General features: G+C 48.3%; 1 protein-coding gene across 3 annotated transcripts in view; it reads right to left on the bottom strand.

Moving 5' to 3' along the window:
- Nucleotides 1–16,894: 16,894 nt before the first annotated feature.
- The window catches only part of LOC122478395 (small G protein signaling modulator 1-like), a 49,385-nt gene continuing 42,765 nt past the window's right edge, over nucleotides 16,895–23,514 (bottom strand). The window contains exons 6-10 of one of the 3 annotated variants that reach the window (XM_043572036.1): nucleotides 22,859–23,021; nucleotides 21,139–21,291; nucleotides 17,830–17,897; nucleotides 17,403–17,548; nucleotides 16,895–17,263 (exon numbers count right to left, since the gene is read on the bottom strand). In XM_043572036.1, the coding sequence (XP_043427971.1) occupies nucleotides 16,994–17,263; nucleotides 17,403–17,548; nucleotides 17,830–17,897; nucleotides 21,139–21,291; nucleotides 22,859–23,021 (800 nt within the window). In that variant the 3' untranslated portion in view covers nucleotides 16,895–16,993. Of the gene's footprint in view, nucleotides 17,270–17,402; nucleotides 17,549–17,829; nucleotides 17,898–21,138; nucleotides 21,292–22,858; nucleotides 23,022–23,514 lie in introns of all 3 variants that reach the window. The other 2 variants (XM_043572035.1, XM_043572037.1) reach the window with 2 other exon arrangements.

Raw genomic sequence — 23,514 nt, 5'->3', positions numbered from 1 at the left:
AAGGACACATCTCTCGCTGTCTCTCCTCTCTCCCTGTCTCTCTAATGAATGTGTGTGTCCCTTTCTCTTAGTGTGTTTCCCTGTCTCCTTCCCTGTCCCTCAGTTTCTGTCTCTCTCAAACATACACACACACACACACACACACACACACACACACACAAAAGCACAGTGAATACATTGTCTTCCTCACACTGTAAACATGGACATAGGTTTTCCCCTGGGAAATCTGTCGTTTCTCCATACCCTCAAGCCTCTTTCCTGCAAGGAAGCTGGAGTCAGGGTAGCTCTCTAGACTGATGCCAGCAGGAATATCCCAACTTCCTGACCATTTAGATTATTTCATCAGCAGGGGACTGAACCCAAAAAACATACCATATTCCATTGCTCCCGTGGCGACCTGAATGTAGAGAAGAGAAACCCCATCAGGGTCAGATCATGATGAACACGCATTGCACCGGTCTTTGGTTCTCCTCTTGACTTTCGGGAACCAGATGCACACGGTGCTCGAGTCAAAGGTCCCCAAAAGCAAATGAATAGGATGCCTATCAGGAGTTGTTTTTTCCTGGGGATGTGTCTCTCAAGACCACTTAGGATGCCGACAACAAAATTCTTCACCCAAGCAGGACAAATTGCTGCTGGCGAAAAAGTCCTAGGACACTGTTTATTACGAGGTTTGGCACAGCCAGTGGTTAATGTCCCCCTGACCAAGGTGACAGTTGCCCAGAGGCAACCACTCACCGCTGTCCCCATCAGGGAAAGTAACAGGATCATCGAAAATGTAGCCTGTCCTATTCACAACAGAAGTTGATTGGAAAGACCCTAAGAAAGCACTTGTGTTCCTCAAGGAAAGACAGGACGCTCACCTCAGCAACAGCCTGGCGACTCATGACAGGAAGGGACCGCTGCTTTTCCTACTTAGGGACACCTAGAAGGACACACAATACGTGTCAGTACCTTGTTGGTGCTGCTCAAGAATAACTCAGGGACTGTTCCGTGAAATGAATATGGGCCAGAGCATATGGAGGCTTTGGTTACCTGCATGGACTGACTGTTACTGCTGAGCCACGCTCAGCAGTATTCCTTGAAATATGCAGTAGTATGAGGAAATTTTTGAGAATACAGACATTGGTTATTCGGCAGTGTCACTGGCGCATATCTCCTGGGGAAGGACACATCTCTCGCTGTCTCTCCTCTCTCCCTGTCTCTCTAATGAATGTGTGTGTCCCTTTCTCTTAGTGTGTTTCCCTGTCTCCTTCCCTGTCCCTCAGTTTCTGTCTCTCTCAAACATACACACACACACACACACACACACACACACACACACAAAAGCACAGTGAATACATTGTCTTCCTCACACTGTAAACATGGACATAGGTTTTCCCCTGGGAAATCTGTCGTTTCTCCATACCCTCAAGCCTCTTTCCTGCAAGGAAGCTGGAGTCAGGGTAGCTCTCTAGACTGATGCCAGCAGGAATATCCCAACTTCCTGACCATTTAGATTATTTCATCAGCAGGGGACTGAACCCAAAAAACATACCATATTCCATTGCTCCCGTGGCGACCTGAATGTAGAGAAGAGAAACCCCATCAGGGTCAGATCATGATGAACACGCATTGCACCGGTCTTTGGTTCTCCTCTTGACTTTCGGGAACCAGATGCACACGGTGCTCGAGTCAAAGGTCCCCAAAAGCAAATGAATAGGATGCCTATCAGGAGTTGTTTTTTCCTGGGGATGTGTCTCTCAAGACCACTTAGGATGCCGACAACAAAATTCTTCACCCAAGCAGGACAAATTGCTGCTGGCGAAAAAGTCCTAGGACACTGTTTATTACGAGGTTTGGCACAGCCAGTGGTTAATGTCCCCCTGACCAAGGTGACAGTTGCCCAGAGGCAACCACTCACCGCTGTCCCCATCAGGGAAAGTAACAGGATCATCGAAAATGTAGCCTGTCCTATTCACAACAGAAGTTGATTGGAAAGACCCTAAGAAAGCACTTGTGTTCCTCAAGGAAAGACAGGACGCTCACCTCAGCAACAGCCTGGCGACTCATGACAGGAAGGGACCGCTGCTTTTCCTACTTAGGGACACCTAGAAGGACACACAATACGTGTCAGTACCTTGTTGGTGCTGCTCAAGAATAACTCAGGGACTGTTCCGTGAAATGAATATGGGCCAGAGCATATGGAGGCTTTGGTTACCTGCATGGACTGACTGTTACTGCTGAGCCACGCTCAGCAGTATTCCTTGAAATATGCAGTAGTATGAGGAAATTTTTGAGAATACAGACATTGGTTATTCGGCAGTGTCACTGGCGCATATCTCCTGGGGAAGGACACATCTCTCGCTGTCTCTCCTCTCTCCCTGTCTCTCTAATGAATGTGTGTGTCCCTTTCTCTTAGTGTGTTTCCCTGTCTCCTTCCCTGTCCCTCAGTTTCTGTCTCTCTCAAACATACACACACACACACACACACACACACACACACACACAAAAGCACAGTGAATACATTGTCTTCCTCACACTGTAAACATGGACATAGGTTTTCCCCTGGGAAATCTGTCGTTTCTCCATACCCTCAAGCCTCTTTCCTGCAAGGAAGCTGGAGTCAGGGTAGCTCTCTAGACTGATGCCAGCAGGAATATCCCAACTTCCTGACCATTTAGATTATTTCATCAGCAGGGGACTGAACCCAAAAAACATACCATATTCCATTGCTCCCGTGGCGACCTGAATGTAGAGAAGAGAAACCCCATCAGGGTCAGATCATGATGAACACGCATTGCACCGGTCTTTGGTTCTCCTCTTGACTTTCGGGAACCAGATGCACACGGTGCTCGAGTCAAAGGTCCCCAAAAGCAAATGAATAGGATGCCTATCAGGAGTTGTTTTTTCCTGGGGATGTGTCTCTCAAGACCACTTAGGATGCCGACAACAAAATTCTTCACCCAAGCAGGACAAATTGCTGCTGGCGAAAAAGTCCTAGGACACTGTTTATTACGAGGTTTGGCACAGCCAGTGGTTAATGTCCCCCTGACCAAGGTGACAGTTGCCCAGAGGCAACCACTCACCGCTGTCCCCATCAGGGAAAGTAACAGGATCATCGAAAATGTAGCCTGTCCTATTCACAACAGAAGTTGATTGGAAAGACCCTAAGAAAGCACTTGTGTTCCTCAAGGAAAGACAGGACGCTCACCTCAGCAACAGCCTGGCGACTCATGACAGGAAGGGACCGCTGCTTTTCCTACTTAGGGACACCTAGAAGGACACACAATACGTGTCAGTACCTTGTTGGTGCTGCTCAAGAATAACTCAGGGACTGTTCCGTGAAATGAATATGGGCCAGAGCATATGGAGGCTTTGGTTACCTGCATGGACTGACTGTTACTGCTGAGCCACGCTCAGCAGTATTCCTTGAAATATGCAGTAGTATGAGGAAATTTTTGAGAATACAGACATTGGTTATTCGGCAGTGTCACTGGCGCATATCTCCTGGGGAAGGACACATCTCTCGCTGTCTCTCCTCTCTCCCTGTCTCTCTAATGAATGTGTGTGTCCCTTTCTCTTAGTGTGTTTCCCTGTCTCCTTCCCTGTCCCTCAGTTTCTGTCTCTCTCAAACATACACACACACACACACACACACACACACACACACACAAAAGCACAGTGAATACATTGTCTTCCTCACACTGTAAACATGGACATAGGTTTTCCCCTGGGAAATCTGTCGTTTCTCCATACCCTCAAGCCTCTTTCCTGCAAGGAAGCTGGAGTCAGGGTAGCTCTCTAGACTGATGCCAGCAGGAATATCCCAACTTCCTGACCATTTAGATTATTTCATCAGCAGGGGACTGAACCCAAAAAACATACCATATTCCATTGCTCCCGTGGCGACCTGAATGTAGAGAAGAGAAACCCCATCAGGGTCAGATCATGATGAACACGCATTGCACCGGTCTTTGGTTCTCCTCTTGACTTTCGGGAACCAGATGCACACGGTGCTCGAGTCAAAGGTCCCCAAAAGCAAATGAATAGGATGCCTATCAGGAGTTGTTTTTTCCTGGGGATGTGTCTCTCAAGACCACTTAGGATGCCGACAACAAAATTCTTCACCCAAGCAGGACAAATTGCTGCTGGCGAAAAAGTCCTAGGACACTGTTTATTACGAGGTTTGGCACAGCCAGTGGTTAATGTCCCCCTGACCAAGGTGACAGTTGCCCAGAGGCAACCACTCACCGCTGTCCCCATCAGGGAAAGTAACAGGATCATCGAAAATGTAGCCTGTCCTATTCACAACAGAAGTTGATTGGAAAGACCCTAAGAAAGCACTTGTGTTCCTCAAGGAAAGACAGGACGCTCACCTCAGCAACAGCCTGGCGACTCATGACAGGAAGGGACCGCTGCTTTTCCTACTTAGGGACACCTAGAAGGACACACAATACGTGTCAGTACCTTGTTGGTGCTGCTCAAGAATAACTCAGGGACTGTTCCGTGAAATGAATATGGGCCAGAGCATATGGAGGCTTTGGTTACCTGCATGGACTGACTGTTACTGCTGAGCCACGCTCAGCAGTATTCCTTGAAATATGCAGTAGTATGAGGAAATTTTTGAGAATACAGACATTGGTTATTCGGCAGTGTCACTGGCGCATATCTCCTGGGGAAGGACACATCTCTCGCTGTCTCTCCTCTCTCCCTGTCTCTCTAATGAATGTGTGTGTCCCTTTCTCTTAGTGTGTTTCCCTGTCTCCTTCCCTGTCCCTCAGTTTCTGTCTCTCTCAAACATACACACACACACACACACACACACACACACACACACAAAAGCACAGTGAATACATTGTCTTCCTCACACTGTAAACATGGACATAGGTTTTCCCCTGGGAAATCTGTCGTTTCTCCATACCCTCAAGCCTCTTTCCTGCAAGGAAGCTGGAGTCAGGGTAGCTCTCTAGACTGATGCCAGCAGGAATATCCCAACTTCCTGACCATTTAGATTATTTCATCAGCAGGGGACTGAACCCAAAAAACATACCATATTCCATTGCTCCCGTGGCGACCTGAATGTAGAGAAGAGAAACCCCATCAGGGTCAGATCATGATGAACACGCATTGCACCGGTCTTTGGTTCTCCTCTTGACTTTCGGGAACCAGATGCACACGGTGCTCGAGTCAAAGGTCCCCAAAAGCAAATGAATAGGATGCCTATCAGGAGTTGTTTTTTCCTGGGGATGTGTCTCTCAAGACCACTTAGGATGCCGACAACAAAATTCTTCACCCAAGCAGGACAAATTGCTGCTGGCGAAAAAGTCCTAGGACACTGTTTATTACGAGGTTTGGCACAGCCAGTGGTTAATGTCCCCCTGACCAAGGTGACAGTTGCCCAGAGGCAACCACTCACCGCTGTCCCCATCAGGGAAAGTAACAGGATCATCGAAAATGTAGCCTGTCCTATTCACAACAGAAGTTGATTGGAAAGACCCTAAGAAAGCACTTGTGTTCCTCAAGGAAAGACAGGACGCTCACCTCAGCAACAGCCTGGCGACTCATGACAGGAAGGGACCGCTGCTTTTCCTACTTAGGGACACCTAGAAGGACACACAATACGTGTCAGTACCTTGTTGGTGCTGCTCAAGAATAACTCAGGGACTGTTCCGTGAAATGAATATGGGCCAGAGCATATGGAGGCTTTGGTTACCTGCATGGACTGACTGTTACTGCTGAGCCACGCTCAGCAGTATTCCTTGAAATATGCAGTAGTATGAGGAAATTTTTGAGAATACAGACATTGGTTATTCGGCAGTGTCACTGGCGCATATCTCCTGGGGAAGGACACATCTCTCGCTGTCTCTCCTCTCTCCCTGTCTCTCTAATGAATGTGTGTGTCCCTTTCTCTTAGTGTGTTTCCCTGTCTCCTTCCCTGTCCCTCAGTTTCTGTCTCTCTCAAACATACACACACACACACACACACACACACACACACACACACAAAAGCACAGTGAATACATTGTCTTCCTCACACTGTAAACATGGACATAGGTTTTCCCCTGGGAAATCTGTCGTTTCTCCATACCCTCAAGCCTCTTTCCTGCAAGGAAGCTGGAGTCAGGGTAGCTCTCTAGACTGATGCCAGCAGGAATATCCCAACTTCCTGACCATTTAGATTATTTCATCAGCAGGGGACTGAACCCAAAAAACATACCATATTCCATTGCTCCCGTGGCGACCTGAATGTAGAGAAGAGAAACCCCATCAGGGTCAGATCATGATGAACACGCATTGCACCGGTCTTTGGTTCTCCTCTTGACTTTCGGGAACCAGATGCACACGGTGCTCGAGTCAAAGGTCCCCAAAAGCAAATGAATAGGATGCCTATCAGGAGTTGTTTTTTCCTGGGGATGTGTCTCTCAAGACCACTTAGGATGCCGACAACAAAATTCTTCACCCAAGCAGGACAAATTGCTGCTGGCGAAAAAGTCCTAGGACACTGTTTATTACGAGGTTTGGCACAGCCAGTGGTTAATGTCCCCCTGACCAAGGTGACAGTTGCCCAGAGGCAACCACTCACCGCTGTCCCCATCAGGGAAAGTAACAGGATCATCGAAAATGTAGCCTGTCCTATTCACAACAGAAGTTGATTGGAAAGACCCTAAGAAAGCACTTGTGTTCCTCAAGGAAAGACAGGACGCTCACCTCAGCAACAGCCTGGCGACTCATGACAGGAAGGGACCGCTGCTTTTCCTACTTAGGGACACCTAGAAGGACACACAATACGTGTCAGTACCTTGTTGGTGCTGCTCAAGAATAACTCAGGGACTGTTCCGTGAAATGAATATGGGCCAGAGCATATGGAGGCTTTGGTTACCTGCATGGACTGACTGTTACTGCTGAGCCACGCTCAGCAGTATTCCTTGAAATATGCAGTAGTATGAGGAAATTTTTGAGAATACAGACATTGGTTATTCGGCAGTGTCACTGGCGCATATCTCCTGGGGAAGGACACATCTCTCGCTGTCTCTCCTCTCTCCCTGTCTCTCTAATGAATGTGTGTGTCCCTTTCTCTTAGTGTGTTTCCCTGTCTCCTTCCCTGTCCCTCAGTTTCTGTCTCTCTCAAACATACACACACACACACACACACACACACACACACACACAAAAGCACAGTGAATACATTGTCTTCCTCACACTGTAAACATGGACATAGGTTTTCCCCTGGGAAATCTGTCGTTTCTCCATACCCTCAAGCCTCTTTCCTGCAAGGAAGCTGGAGTCAGGGTAGCTCTCTAGACTGATGCCAGCAGGAATATCCCAACTTCCTGACCATTTAGATTATTTCATCAGCAGGGGACTGAACCCAAAAAACATACCATATTCCATTGCTCCCGTGGCGACCTGAATGTAGAGAAGAGAAACCCCATCAGGGTCAGATCATGATGAACACGCATTGCACCGGTCTTTGGTTCTCCTCTTGACTTTCGGGAACCAGATGCACACGGTGCTCGAGTCAAAGGTCCCCAAAAGCAAATGAATAGGATGCCTATCAGGAGTTGTTTTTTCCTGGGGATGTGTCTCTCAAGACCACTTAGGATGCCGACAACAAAATTCTTCACCCAAGCAGGACAAATTGCTGCTGGCGAAAAAGTCCTAGGACACTGTTTATTACGAGGTTTGGCACAGCCAGTGGTTAATGTCCCCCTGACCAAGGTGACAGTTGCCCAGAGGCAACCACTCACCGCTGTCCCCATCAGGGAAAGTAACAGGATCATCGAAAATGTAGCCTGTCCTATTCACAACAGAAGTTGATTGGAAAGACCCTAAGAAAGCACTTGTGTTCCTCAAGGAAAGACAGGACGCTCACCTCAGCAACAGCCTGGCGACTCATGACAGGAAGGGACCGCTGCTTTTCCTACTTAGGGACACCTAGAAGGACACACAATACGTGTCAGTACCTTGTTGGTGCTGCTCAAGAATAACTCAGGGACTGTTCCGTGAAATGAATATGGGCCAGAGCATATGGAGGCTTTGGTTACCTGCATGGACTGACTGTTACTGCTGAGCCACGCTCAGCAGTATTCCTTGAAATATGCAGTAGTATGAGGAAATTTTTGAGAATACAGACATTGGTTATTCGGCAGTGTCACTGGCGCATATCTCCTGGGGAAGGACACATCTCTCGCTGTCTCTCCTCTCTCCCTGTCTCTCTAATGAATGTGTGTGTCCCTTTCTCTTAGTGTGTTTCCCTGTCTCCTTCCCTGTCCCTCAGTTTCTGTCTCTCTCAAACATACACACACACACACACACACACACACACACACACACAAAAGCACAGTGAATACATTGTCTTCCTCACACTGTAAACATGGACATAGGTTTTCCCCTGGGAAATCTGTCGTTTCTCCATACCCTCAAGCCTCTTTCCTGCAAGGAAGCTGGAGTCAGGGTAGCTCTCTAGACTGATGCCAGCAGGAATATCCCAACTTCCTGACCATTTAGATTATTTCATCAGCAGGGGACTGAACCCAAAAAACATACCATATTCCATTGCTCCCGTGGCGACCTGAATGTAGAGAAGAGAAACCCCATCAGGGTCAGATCATGATGAACACGCATTGCACCGGTCTTTGGTTCTCCTCTTGACTTTCGGGAACCAGATGCACACGGTGCTCGAGTCAAAGGTCCCCAAAAGCAAATGAATAGGATGCCTATCAGGAGTTGTTTTTTCCTGGGGATGTGTCTCTCAAGACCACTTAGGATGCCGACAACAAAATTCTTCACCCAAGCAGGACAAATTGCTGCTGGCGAAAAAGTCCTAGGACACTGTTTATTACGAGGTTTGGCACAGCCAGTGGTTAATGTCCCCCTGACCAAGGTGACAGTTGCCCAGAGGCAACCACTCACCGCTGTCCCCATCAGGGAAAGTAACAGGATCATCGAAAATGTAGCCTGTCCTATTCACAACAGAAGTTGATTGGAAAGACCCTAAGAAAGCACTTGTGTTCCTCAAGGAAAGACAGGACGCTCACCTCAGCAACAGCCTGGCGACTCATGACAGGAAGGGACCGCTGCTTTTCCTACTTAGGGACACCTAGAAGGACACACAATACGTGTCAGTACCTTGTTGGTGCTGCTCAAGAATAACTCAGGGACTGTTCCGTGAAATGAATATGGGCCAGAGCATATGGAGGCTTTGGTTACCTGCATGGACTGACTGTTACTGCTGAGCCACGCTCAGCAGTATTCCTTGAAATATGCAGTAGTATGAGGAAATTTTTGAGAATACAGACATTGGTTATTCGGCAGTGTCACTGGCGCATATCTCCTGGGGAAGGACACATCTCTCGCTGTCTCTCCTCTCTCCCTGTCTCTCTAATGAATGTGTGTGTCCCTTTCTCTTAGTGTGTTTCCCTGTCTCCTTCCCTGTCCCTCAGTTTCTGTCTCTCTCAAACATACACACACACACACACACACACACACACACACACACAAAAGCACAGTGAATACATTGTCTTCCTCACACTGTAAACATGGACATAGGTTTTCCCCTGGGAAATCTGTCGTTTCTCCATACCCTCAAGCCTCTTTCCTGCAAGGAAGCTGGAGTCAGGGTAGCTCTCTAGACTGATGCCAGCAGGAATATCCCAACTTCCTGACCATTTAGATTATTTCATCAGCAGGGGACTGAACCCAAAAAACATACCATATTCCATTGCTCCCGTGGCGACCTGAATGTAGAGAAGAGAAACCCCATCAGGGTCAGATCATGATGAACACGCATTGCACCGGTCTTTGGTTCTCCTCTTGACTTTCGGGAACCAGATGCACACGGTGCTCGAGTCAAAGGTCCCCAAAAGCAAATGAATAGGATGCCTATCAGGAGTTGTTTTTTCCTGGGGATGTGTCTCTCAAGACCACTTAGGATGCCGACAACAAAATTCTTCACCCAAGCAGGACAAATTGCTGCTGGCGAAAAAGTCCTAGGACACTGTTTATTACGAGGTTTGGCACAGCCAGTGGTTAATGTCCCCCTGACCAAGGTGACAGTTGCCCAGAGGCAACCACTCACCGCTGTCCCCATCAGGGAAAGTAACAGGATCATCGAAAATGTAGCCTGTCCTATTCACAACAGAAGTTGATTGGAAAGACCCTAAGAAAGCACTTGTGTTCCTCAAGGAAAGACAGGACGCTCACCTCAGCAACAGCCTGGCGACTCATGACAGGAAGGGACCGCTGCTTTTCCTACTTAGGGACACCTAGAAGGACACACAATACGTGTCAGTACCTTGTTGGTGCTGCTCAAGAATAACTCAGGGACTGTTCCGTGAAATGAATATGGGCCAGAGCATATGGAGGCTTTGGTTACCTGCATGGACTGACTGTTACTGCTGAGCCACGCTCAGCAGTATTCCTTGAAATATGCAGTAGTATGAGGAAATTTTTGAGAATACAGACATTGGTTATTCGGCAGTGTCACTGGCGCATATCTCCTGGGGAAGGACACATCTCTCGCTGTCTCTCCTCTCTCCCTGTCTCTCTAATGAATGTGTGTGTCCCTTTCTCTTAGTGTGTTTCCCTGTCTCCTTCCCTGTCCCTCAGTTTCTGTCTCTCTCAAACATACACACACACACACACACACACACACACACACACACAAAAGCACAGTGAATACATTGTCTTCCTCACACTGTAAACATGGACATAGGTTTTCCCCTGGGAAATCTGTCGTTTCTCCATACCCTCAAGCCTCTTTCCTGCAAGGAAGCTGGAGTCAGGGTAGCTCTCTAGACTGATGCCAGCAGGAATATCCCAACTTCCTGACCATTTAGATTATTTCATCAGCAGGGGACTGAACCCAAAAAACATACCATATTCCATTGCTCCCGTGGCGACCTGAATGTAGAGAAGAGAAACCCCATCAGGGTCAGATCATGATGAACACGCATTGCACCGGTCTTTGGTTCTCCTCTTGACTTTCGGGAACCAGATGCACACGGTGCTCGAGTCAAAGGTCCCCAAAAGCAAATGAATAGGATGCCTATCAGGAGTTGTTTTTTCCTGGGGATGTGTCTCTCAAGACCACTTAGGATGCCGACAACAAAATTCTTCACCCAAGCAGGACAAATTGCTGCTGGCGAAAAAGTCCTAGGACACTGTTTATTACGAGGTTTGGCACAGCCAGTGGTTAATGTCCCCCTGACCAAGGTGACAGTTGCCCAGAGGCAACCACTCACCGCTGTCCCCATCAGGGAAAGTAACAGGATCATCGAAAATGTAGCCTGTCCTATTCACAACAGAAGTTGATTGGAAAGACCCTAAGAAAGCACTTGTGTTCCTCAAGGAAAGACAGGACGCTCACCTCAGCAACAGCCTGGCGACTCATGACAGGAAGGGACCGCTGCTTTTCCTACTTAGGGACACCTAGAAGGACACACAATACGTGTCAGTACCTTGTTGGTGCTGCTCAAGAATAACTCAGGGACTGTTCCGTGAAATGAATATGGGCCAGAGCATATGGAGGCTTTGGTTACCTGCATGGACTGACTGTTACTGCTGAGCCACGCTCAGCAGTATTCCTTGAAATATGCAGTAGTATGAGGAAATTTTTGAGAATACAGACATTGGTTATTCGGCAGTGTCACTGGCGCATATCTCCTGGGGAAGGACACATCTCTCGCTGTCTCTCCTCTCTCCCTGTCTCTCTAATGAATGTGTGTGTCCCTTTCTCTTAGTGTGTTTCCCTGTCTCCTTCCCTGTCCCTCAGTTTCTGTCTCTCTCAAACATACACACACACACACACACACACACACACACACACACAAAAGCACAGTGAATACATTGTCTTCCTCACACTGTAAACATGGACATAGGTTTTCCCCTGGGAAATCTGTCGTTTCTCCATACCCTCAAGCCTCTTTCCTGCAAGGAAGCTGGAGTCAGGGTAGCTCTCTAGACTGATGCCAGCAGGAATATCCCAACTTCCTGACCATTTAGATTATTTCATCAGCAGGGGACTGAACCCAAAAAACATACCATATTCCATTGCTCCCGTGGCGACCTGAATGTAGAGAAGAGAAACCCCATCAGGGTCAGATCATGATGAACACGCATTGCACCGGTCTTTGGTTCTCCTCTTGACTTTCGGGAACCAGATGCACACGGTGCTCGAGTCAAAGGTCCCCAAAAGCAAATGAATAGGATGCCTATCAGGAGTTGTTTTTTCCTGGGGATGTGTCTCTCAAGACCACTTAGGATGCCGACAACAAAATTCTTCACCCAAGCAGGACAAATTGCTGCTGGCGAAAAAGTCCTAGGACACTGTTTATTACGAGGTTTGGCACAGCCAGTGGTTAATGTCCCCCTGACCAAGGTGACAGTTGCCCAGAGGCAACCACTCACCGCTGTCCCCATCAGGGAAAGTAACAGGATCATCGAAAATGTAGCCTGTCCTATTCACAACAGAAGTTGATTGGAAAGACCCTAAGAAAGCACTTGTGTTCCTCAAGGAAAGACAGGACGCTCACCTCAGCAACAGCCTGGCGACTCATGACAGGAAGGGACCGCTGCTTTTCCTACTTAGGGACACCTAGAAGGACACACAATACGTGTCAGTACCTTGTTGGTGCTGCTCAAGAATAACTCAGGGACTGTTCCTTGCTATGAACATGGGCCAGAGCATATGGAGGCTCTCTCTGCCCCTGCCCCCGCTTGCACTCTGCCTCTCAAGATAAAATAAAGACATAAAACATTAAAATAAATAGATAAACGTCTTATTTATTGTGTGTGTGAGAGACAGAGAGAGAGAGGGGAGAAGGGGAGAAGGAGAGGGGGAGAGAGAATCCCCGGTAGGCTCCATGCGCCAGCGCAGAGCCCAACGTGGGGCGTGAGCTCACAAACCATGAGATCATGACCTGAGCTGGAATCAAGTCGGACGCTTACCTGACTCATCCACCCAGGTGCCCCAACACCACCCTCTCCTTAACAGGAGTCATTTATCTGGCATCATTTTGGCCAGTCTTAAGGGAGAACAAGAGAGCAGCCGAGTTCTATGCCCCATCCACAGACATTATCCTGAATCTCCTCCTCCAAACACCCACACCATACTCGCTGCCCGGCAGCCTGACCCTCTGTGTTCCCCATGAGCCTGCAGAACTTCTCACCGGCTCCCTCTGCTTTATCCCAAGTGGGGTGTGGCGGAGGGGGGTCCTCTCCAAGCCTCACAAATACAGGATGCAAATCCACCTCAACGACATGTGGAGATGGACAGCCAACATTTACTGAGCACTCAGTTTATACCAAGCCTGTCTCAGCTTTACCCACACCGTCTCAAGTTAGCCACTCATGCCTGCAGCCCCATGACGGAGCACTGCTGCCCCGGGTCATGAACGTTTTCCATGTTTTCCTGTACCTGAAGTGTGGATGTATCTTACAGCAGGTGGCATCTCACCATCGTGACACAGTGGTCATTGCCTGACCTCCTGCAAACTCGGTCCTAGCAGTTCCTATGTTGTTACTTCACATGCGGAGAACAGGTGCTATTTTAAGCGTCTTCAGAAAGATTAGACTGTGAGTCATCTTCGACTTAAAAGGCTTTTGTGTATGCAGAAACACGGGCAGCAGAGAAGTAGAGCACTGATTTGATATTGGCAAAGAAGACACATTATTCACCACTACAGCCATGCCCACAATTCCAGATGGCCTTGCAGAGCAACAACCAAGGACATGCACTTGTGAGAAACACTGGGCCTCCTACACTCCTGATCAGAGGTCAGCAAGCTTTTTGTATAAAGGGTCAGACGGGGAGTAATTTTGGTTCTGTGAGACATACAGACTCAGGTGCGACCACTCAACTCTGTCGTTACAGCGTGAAAGCAGCCATACACGATAGGTAATGGGCATGGCTCTGTTACAATAAAACTTTATTTGCAAAAACAGGTGGAGCGCTGCATTGGGCCCATGGGTTATAGTGTATTGACCCCTTCTTTGGATGAACAGTAAACAGTATTTGGGGGTGCTTGGGTGGCTCAGTTCAGTTAAGTGTCTGACGCTTGATTTCGGCTCAGGTCACGATCCCAGGATCATGGGATCAAGCCGCACATTGGGCTCTGTGCTGGGCACGGAGCCTCCTTGGGATTCTCTCTCTCTCTCTCTCTCTCTCTCTCTCTCTCTCTCCCCCCCCCCACCTCTGTGCAAGTGCAAATGCTCTCTCTCTCTCACAAAGAAAAAAAAAACAGTATTTACTAGAAAAATACAAGCAGTGATGACTCTAAGTCAAAAGTAATATAGAAAATTAAACCCTGAAATGTGAAGAAATTCTAGGACTGCCTTAACTAATGAATGTCAGTTATAAGTTCCCTTATGCATAGTTTAAAAAGCAATGTATGATTTAAAAAAACCCTTTTACTTTTTTTTTTAAGTTTATTTATTTACTTCGAGAGAGAGAGAGTGAGCTGGGAGGGGGCAGAGAGAGAGAGGGAGAGACAGAATCCAAAGCAGGCTCCACACTGCCAGCCTAGAGCCTGATGCAGGGCTCAATCCCACAGACCACAAGATCATGACCTGAGCCAAAATCCAGAGTCGGACACTCAACCAACTGAGTCACCCAGGCACCCCTAAAAAAAAAAACAACTCCTTTTATCCAAATCAAAGAGCTCAAAGAGCTCTTTCAAAAAGTTTCAAATAAAATTTCTAAGTAATGAGAAAACATTTTCTAGAATTTAGTATCATTTTTTTACTTCCTGATGGTTATGTTTAACAATGGAGCATCTTAAATCCATAGCTTCTTAGATCTGAGGAGATAGGATCTTGTACCCATTGTGATGTGGACATTAAGGCTCACAGGGAAAAGTGACTCGCTCGGGGTCACCTCATGATCACAACTGCGACCACAGAGCTAGAGCAACTGGCAGCTTCCTCTGCCTCCTCCCAGCTGAGCCCAAACACCACACTGATCCACACAGTCTCAGGAAGGGAAAGGCAGAGGGGTATCTACTCCATGAGGGTAGGGGTTTCGTGTGCCTGGCTCACCACCCATCTCTGGGGCTTGCACCAGCCAGGCCTAGAGGTGATTGATAAATGATTCAACTCCCACCTCAGGCAGCCTGAATTCAAAGCATGACTCTGCCACTTACTCCCCCCTGTGCACATCTCAGCGTTATCATCTTGGATGATACTACTTGCATCAAATAGTTGCTGGGAGGTTAAATGAGTTAATATAGTTAAAAGCACTTATCATGGTGCTTGACACAAAGAAAGCACTCCATAAATATCAACTGTGAAGGGGGCGCTGGGGTGGTTCAGTTGGTTGAGCATCTGACTTCAGCTCAGGTTGAGATCTCACAACTCGTGAGTTCGACTCCGCATTGGGCTCTCTGCTGTCAGGGTGAAGCTCACTTTGGATCCTTTGTCCCCCTCTTTATGCCCCTCCCCATGCATGTTCTCTCAGAAAAATAAACATTTAAAAAATATATCAGCCATGAAGATACTTATCCTGATATCCCAAACATCCAGCACAAGGAAAGTTCAGTATAAGTACTTGCTGAATGAGTGAGTGATAACAAAAGAGAATGGATGGATGGACAGCTAGGTGGACAGGTGGGTGGAGAGATGGACTGGAAAATAAATGGATAATTAAATAGATGGATGGACAAATGGATGGATGCAGGTAAAGATGGGTGGATGGATGGATGGGTAGATGGAAGTAAACATGGGTAGGAAGATGGATGATGGGTGGATAGATGGATGGATGGACGGATGGGTAGATGGATGGGTAGATGGATGGATGGAAGTAAACATGGGTGGGAAGATGGATGGATGGGTGGATGGATGGGTGGATAGATGTAAAGATGAGTGGATGGATGGATGGATGATGTAAAAAAGGATGGATGAATGGATGGGTGGGTGGATGGAAGTAAACATGGGTAGGAAGATGGATGGATGGATGGGTGGGTGAATGGATGAATGGATGGATGGATAGATGGATGGATGGATGGAAGTAAACATGGGTAGGAAGATGGATGGATGGGTAGACGGATGGATGGGTGGGTGGGTGGATGGATATAAAGATGGATGGATGGATGGATGGATGGATGGATGGATGGATGAAAACCTGGGTAGGAAGATGGATGGATGGGTAGACGGATGGGTGGATGGATGGGTGAATGGACAGATGGATGGATGGGTGGATGGATGGATGGATGGGTAGAAGTAAAGATAGGTAGGTGGGTGAATGGATGGATGGATGGATGGATAGATGAATGGATGGATGGAAGTAAACATGGGTAGGAAGATGGATGGGTGGGTGGGTGGATGGATGGATGGGTGGATAGATGGATGGATGGGTAGTTGGATGGATGGAAGTAAACATGGGTAGGAAGATGGATGATGGGTGGATGGATGGATGGACGGACGGATGGGTAGATGGATGGGTAGATGGATGGATGGAAGTAAACATGGGTAGGAAGATGGATGGATGGGTAGATGGATGGATGGATGGGTGGGTGGATGGATATAAAGATGGATGGATGGATGGATGGATGGCTAGATGGATGGAAGTAAACATGGGTAGGAAGATGGATGGATGGGTGGGTAGATGGATAGATGGATGGATGGATGGGTGGATGGATGGATGGATGGGTGGATGGATGGATGGATGGGTGGGTAGAAGTAAAGATAGGTAGGTGGGTGAATGGATGGATGGATGGATGGATAGATGGATGGATGGATGGAAGTAAACATGGGTAGGAAGATGGATGGATGGGTAGACGGATGGATGGGTGGGTGGGTAGATGGATATAAAGATGGATGGATGGATGGATGGATGGATGAATGGATGGATGGATGGATGGATGGAAGTAAACATGGGTAGGAAGATGGATGGATGGATGGGTGGATGGATGGATGGGTGGGTGGATGGATGAGTAGATGGATAGATGGATGGATAGGTAGAAGTAAAGATAGGTAGGTGGGTGAATGGATGGGCTGATGGATAGAAGCAATGCTGTCATATGGAGGAATGGATGGAGAGATGGAGATGTGGACAGATGCATGGATGAATGGATGAACAACCTGGAACCAGAGGGAACTCCTCCTGTATAACTGGAAGCCAGACCCCCTGTGGAAGATCTGGGTCCCAGATATCTCTCACCGGCTGAACCAGAACATTGTTCTTGTCATAGAGGAGCGTGGCCCGGGAGTTCTGGTGCAGGGACTCAACACAGTCACGGGCAGAAAGGGATGGTCGGTCGTCCATGCTGCCACTTGAATGTCTCTTCTGGATCTGGAAGGGTGAGGGGAGGTGGAGGGTGAGGCCTGCGGTGACCCTCAATGTCCCACTCCATTCTCCACCTCCACACCAAGTCTGGCACTCAGTCCAACTCCCTCCCAGGGCCCCAGAGTCCACCCCTACTCACACAGAGGGCTGGACGCTTGGTGGGTGAGTCCTGCCACAGGTGCGAGCTGTGGATGCGGTGCCTCTGGACAAGCTCGTCGGCCGAGGGGTCAGTCCAGAAGTGATCTGCAGTCTTCACCTTGGTGTACTCCAGGGCACGGGGCCCCACTGTGGAGCATACAGGGGCTGGGAATCCATAGCCCTGCAAGTCCACCCTCCTGTCTACCCCCAGATGGGCCACCAACTTCACTGCCTCTCCCCTCCAGCCAGTGAGTATGCCCCAGGGTCCTGCTAAGGAGAGTCCAGCACAAGAGCCTGAGAGCAAGAGCCAGGGAACAGGTTAAGTTTTGATGGAGAAGGCTAGAGGGAAACGAGAGAGGCCCTTAGGAGGTGCACCAGTTAGCCAAGATCAGAGATCCAGATGAAGCTCAGAGCCCTGGACCACTTACCCAACAAAGACGCAAGGATGGGGCCATCCACCGCGTCCATCAGGAGGGCTTCCTTCTCATAGTATTTACTAGCAAGAGAAAAGGACAGGCAGGTCTGGATGGGAACCAGCAGAGGGCGCACAACTGACACTGACCTGATGCTTAAGAGCAGACTGAGTTCAGCCTCCCTCTTGTTACCCAGTTAACACTGTAAGCCTCAAATGTCCCATCTGTAAAATGGGGGTAATAAAAACATATTATCCTAGGGCCGTCAGAAGGACTTTAGAGGGGCACCTGTGTGGTTCAGTTAAGTGTCTGACTCTTGATCTCAGCTCAGGTCTTGATCTCAGGGTCGTGAGTTCACGCCTCATGTAGAGCTCCATGCTGGGTGTGAAGCTTACTTAAATTAAAAAAAAAAAAGGGACTTTTGAAAGAGACAACAGATGTGGGCACTTAGTACCATGCCTGGCACGTAACTGCTTAATACATGGCTGTGATACAGCCTTAATGAGAGTAACGGGAATAGTAATTAGAAGGCTGCTTCTGGCTGCTTCTATCAGCTTCTATCACATCTTCCATTTTAGGCGCCAAGTGGCTTGGGAGCTCAGATGATGTCAGCTCTTCTAATATTATTGAGGCAATAAAAGGCTTTCTAGCTGTGGTGTGTACGGAAAAGCTGTATTAACAGGACATTCTGCGCGGATAACTATGTGGATGACGCTGGCCTGACGTGCTCGCAAGCGCCCCCTGGCTTCTGGCTCTTCAAAATAACTTGTCATATGGGCAAGACAATGTTTGTGCTGAGTGTTTTCGGGTTTTGCTTCTTTGTTTGAGTTGTTGTGTAGTGCCTTCTAATTCTCTGCCAACTCCTACAAGCTAGGAACCGAATTTTAGAGTTGGAAAGGACCTTGTTCTACCTTCCCAAGGGATGTCAGGCTCAGAGAGGGTAAGTGACTTCTTGGAGGCCACACAGCAGGTGGATGCAAGCTATACCCAGCCGGCTTGGGTGTTCCCATCCTACAGCAGGGGTCGAAGAACACAGGATCTGCAGCGAGGCAGACTGAGTGGGAGCCCAGGTCAGCCAATCCCACTCTCACTGCGTGTCCCCGGGCATGTGACGACTACCCTCTCTGAGCTTTAGTGTCCTCAGCTATAAAACGACAAGAATGACATAACCCACCTGCCCAGGTTGTTGGGAGGATTAAATATTGACCCGATTTTACAGCAACAGCACAGACTCTGACACCAGGGAGTTCTTGCTAAGGGGTGGCAACATCACTGTAATTTGACCCCAGAGGAATCGTCTATCCACCAGGATAGTGGCTGAAGCCAAACGGACATGCTCTGTGCGTTCTCAGCAAGTTTATCCATTTTGGTGTCAGATCTGAAGGCAAAACTTCAAGACACTTTCCACTCTGCCACTCAGTCTCTATGCTGAAAACCAGCACTGTTGCATGATCATAAACCCTGGAAATAGTACCTTAAAAACTAGCAGGTGGGACTGGGGGCAAGATGTGACCATCGAGGGTAGCTCGAGGGAGCTTCTTTGGGGTGGTAGGTTTCATTGGAACAGTTCTGTGTCGTGACTGTGGTGTTGGTTATACAGAAATATAGACTGTATTTATACTAGGAGTATACTACATATACATATGTAATTTTTATTAAATAGTTAAATAATACACATTTAATTAAATAGTACATATATGTATTTATACTGAATTTAACTATGCTAAAATTCCATAGAACTAGACAGAAAAAAATGAGTGTACGTAAAAACTAGTGAAATCCAAATAAAGCATGTAGTTTAGTTAACAGTATTGTACCAGTGTCAATTTCCTGTTTTGGTATTTGTACTATGGTTATGTAGGATGTTATCACTGAGGGCAGGCGAGAACTCTTTGTGCTAATGCTACAACTTCTATGCGAATCAAAAAAATAAAAAGTTTAGACACAAAAAATAAAGAGATAGTTTGGCATTGCTGCTCAAATAAATTACTCATTCCTTCTACCGACTCATTCAGCAGAAAACACAAGGTCATATGCCAAAGGCAATAGCTACAGAGGCCCGCACCCATGCGAGGGCACGGGGCAGAGACGTATCACATTTTACTAGAAGGTGAAGAGATTAATTGGACTCCAGCGCCTGGATTTCTTCCAATTTGTCTCCTGCCTCCTGGCTTTGCACCTGCTGCTCCCTTGGCTGGGAACACTCTTTTCCCTACCCACTTCACCTGGTTAATGCCTACATGCCCTTCGAACTCATGATTAACTGCCATGTCTTCCAGGATTCTTTTCCGGACCACCCAGAGGAAACTAACCACCACCCACCTGACTGGGAATACTCACCACATTTAACCACAATTACTATTTTCCTGTTTTCCCTGCCACGATGTGAGGTTCGTGAGAGGAAGGACTCTGCTCTCTCCTTTCATATATATTTTCCTAGCAAACAGGCAAAGAATAAAAGGTAATCATAATACCCACTGCATGTGAAGATGTGGTTAAACAGGCAATTTCATATACCGAGAGATGAGGAGATTCTCAGATATTTCCCTCATCGTCTTTTCTCTTTCCCACTCCCCCTGTCTATCTCTGTCTCCCCATCTGTCTATGGCTGGAAGGAGTGTTAGCCATGAAGAGTCTCAGGTTATACAAAAGCCCACATTCTTCACTGGCTCCTCTGTGCTCTTAGCATAATATCCAAGCTCTTAACATGACACTTAAGACCAATGTATCTCCAACATCTCGGTTAGTGCCTGGCACATGGTAGGTGCCCAGTAAATAGTTACTGGATGAATGAATGCATGGATAAATGCTTGCCAAGAGTACTCATAGTCTAAAACTTTTACACCAGGTTAATCCGAGCTAGAAGAGAAAATATAAAAAAAAAGTATCATACATTTCCAAAACACTGTGTACTCACTAACTCCCCTTCTCACCTCTTCTCCCGAATGGCAACAATCCCTGTCCCATTTATTAAAAGAGCAGCAGAGACACAGAGAAGCTACATGACTCTTCTAGGACCACAGTCAGCAAGCAGACTGTAGGCTTCATTCATGGGAGGAAAAAGATCCCTAAGATTGCAAGATCCTTGTTCCTCATTCCAAATTTGAAGATCCTATATTAGCAGGAAGCACCTGAATAGTCCCAGGTTCTAAGCTGGGCTCATTTAGAGGCAAACATCCAGAAGGCCTTTATCTAATTGCTTTCAAATCAAGTGCACGTCAACAGGAGAGAAAAGAAAGTTGCTTTGTGCCATAGGGTGCAGTTCCCAAAATGGGGAGAAGGTGGCGCCAGAGCATGCCACGGCAGCTGCTCTTTCTCACTCACCTGCTGTTTTCCACCAGGTAATGCACAATTTTGTCCAGGACCTTCTCAAACAAAGCAGTGCGGATCCACAGGTGCTTGATGGCAAGTGGGGACGGGCTGGGCAGCTTCGGCAGCTTCCGCACATTCTCCTGGAGGCCCAGAATCTGGTTTCGCCTTCAAAACCAGTACAGAAGGAGGAGGAATATTCGCAAAAAAGGAGATCCAACAGGACCAATGTGCAAACAGCAAAATGCCCAACCTCTCTAGGGAATGAAGGAACGGCGACTAAAACAACAACAAAAGCCCACATTGCTCCTGGCAAGTGGGTGACGTGTTGAAAAAATAACACCCAGTGAGTGTGAAGATGCGATAAAACAGACACCTTCATATACTGTTGATGGGCAAGCCAGATTCTCATAGCGATACTTCTCTTCATCTCTCTCTCTCTCATTCCCTCTCTCCCCTTCCCTCTCTCATGAATGAGCGATTGCATGAATGAAATGAATGGCTCTCCCTTACCACCTGGCATGGGTATCTCTAATTCCTCCATGAGAAAGTCATTCCCGATATTACGGAAGGCCCATGGAAATCGCTCCCTTTCGGAAGTTATCAGCAAACACTTGGGAATTTAGCATACGGACTGGAAGGCACCTTGAAGACCAAGTGGCTGAGGAGTCTGGTTCCGAAAGGGAGGCGGTGACGCTAAGTCCACAGCCTTGCCCGTGCCACAGTTCTGGCCAGCAGCTCTGGGCTGGCACAGCCTGCAAGGGAGGGAAAGGACCATCTCCCACCTGCTGAGGAGGAGTGATCACCCACGGCACACACAGCATGTGCGCATCTCTCTCCCTTCTCTTGCCCGTCACACACACGGCGAATCAATCCACACATTCTTTCCCGTGAAGCCCAATCACGGCTCCGGAATCTTTCACAACAAGGTCCTGTGGGCGGCTGCTAGCACCAACGGGAGCTGAAACCTCTTTGCCAGCCCTGACCAGGCTCCAGACCGAGGCTCTGGCGTAGAGTCAAACTGTGCGGTCGGGACTCTGGTGGGAGGTTCTCACGTACATGCTCTCAGGCCCTGAGCCCCCACCCCGCCGCCCCCCAGGAAATCAGCCCTCCAGACCTGTGAGTGAAGTCACCGTTCCCCTTGTTGCCTCAATGTCAGCATCTGGTCCATGCAGATGGAGACCACAGTAGTTTCATTAAACTTGGTCTTCCTGCATGCGGAATGGGTTTGGCTAACAGCAGACACTTACTCATTCAACAATCATTTCTTGAACATTTTACCAGGTGCTGGGCACTGTCCAAACACTGGGGACAAAATGGGGAATAACAGATTTTAGTGGCCTGTTCTCATGGAGTTCAGAGCCAAGGAGGAGAGATAGACAACAATCAAGTGAAAAGTACACAAAGGAATGAATAATTAGAGGTGGTGATAACCACAGGAGAGAAAATAAGCAGTGATATGTAAGAGAAATGGGGTGAGGGTTGGAGTTTACCCTTAACTGGGGGAAGGCCTGAATGATGACCAGGCACCAGCCCTGGAAGGTGAGGCGTGTGAACCGGGTGGTAGGTAGAGCATGTGCAAAGGCCCCGGGGTAGGAAAGAGTCTGGCGGGTTTGAGGAGCGAAAGCAGAGTGCAGACAGTGCCAGGAGGTGCGGGTTCTGGCAGAGCTCAGGGAGGAGCCTGGACTGTCCCCTGCGGAAACGCTCCAGCCCATACCCCAGGCTCCGCACTCACACACTCTCGATCAGCTGTTCCAGGTCCTGCACCTTGCGGCTCAGCTCTTCGGCCGGTGGGAAGTTCTTGCCCACTTTCATGAAGAGAGCTGCAATCTTGTTGCTGCGCAGAAAGCCAGCCGCCCGCCACCGCAGCCCATGTAGGACGCAGGCCTCTACAGCCGCTGCAGGGACACAATGGTCAGCAGGCCCTGCCCTACCCGTGCTCCCCAGCACCCAACCCAGCTCAGGTCTTCAGCCACACAGAGGCGCCTTGGAGAGCAGGGCGCCCCAGAATCGCAAAATCCACGAAAGCATCAAAGGAAAATCACGTACGTCTGTCTGCCTTCCACTCCCTCAAAAGGGAGCAGGAGAGCTTAGCAGTGAACCTGTGTTTGCTGCCCAAGGTCAGACTGTCTGTGTTCATATCCTCTCCCAGACACTAACCGGCTGCGTGACCTTGGGCAATGACTTCCTCTCTCTGTGTCTCAGTATCCTCATCTGTGAAATGGGAAAGTACGAACAGGCATCTGACATGGTTGCAGCAAGCGAGGTGGGGAAAATGCATGGCAAGCGCTTCACATGGCTCGGCACATAGTGAGCGCTTCGGGGACGTTAGCTACTACTCCTGTCAGGGAGGGAGGGGAGGCTGACCACACGACTGGTGGGCTTTATCTG

This window comes from Prionailurus bengalensis, unplaced genomic scaffold (assembly GCF_016509475.1).
Source record: "Prionailurus bengalensis isolate Pbe53 unplaced genomic scaffold, Fcat_Pben_1.1_paternal_pri Un_scaffold_58, whole genome shotgun sequence".
NCBI lineage: Eukaryota > Metazoa > Chordata > Mammalia > Carnivora > Felidae > Prionailurus > Prionailurus bengalensis.
This window is presented reverse-complemented; position numbering and strand designations above follow the sequence as displayed.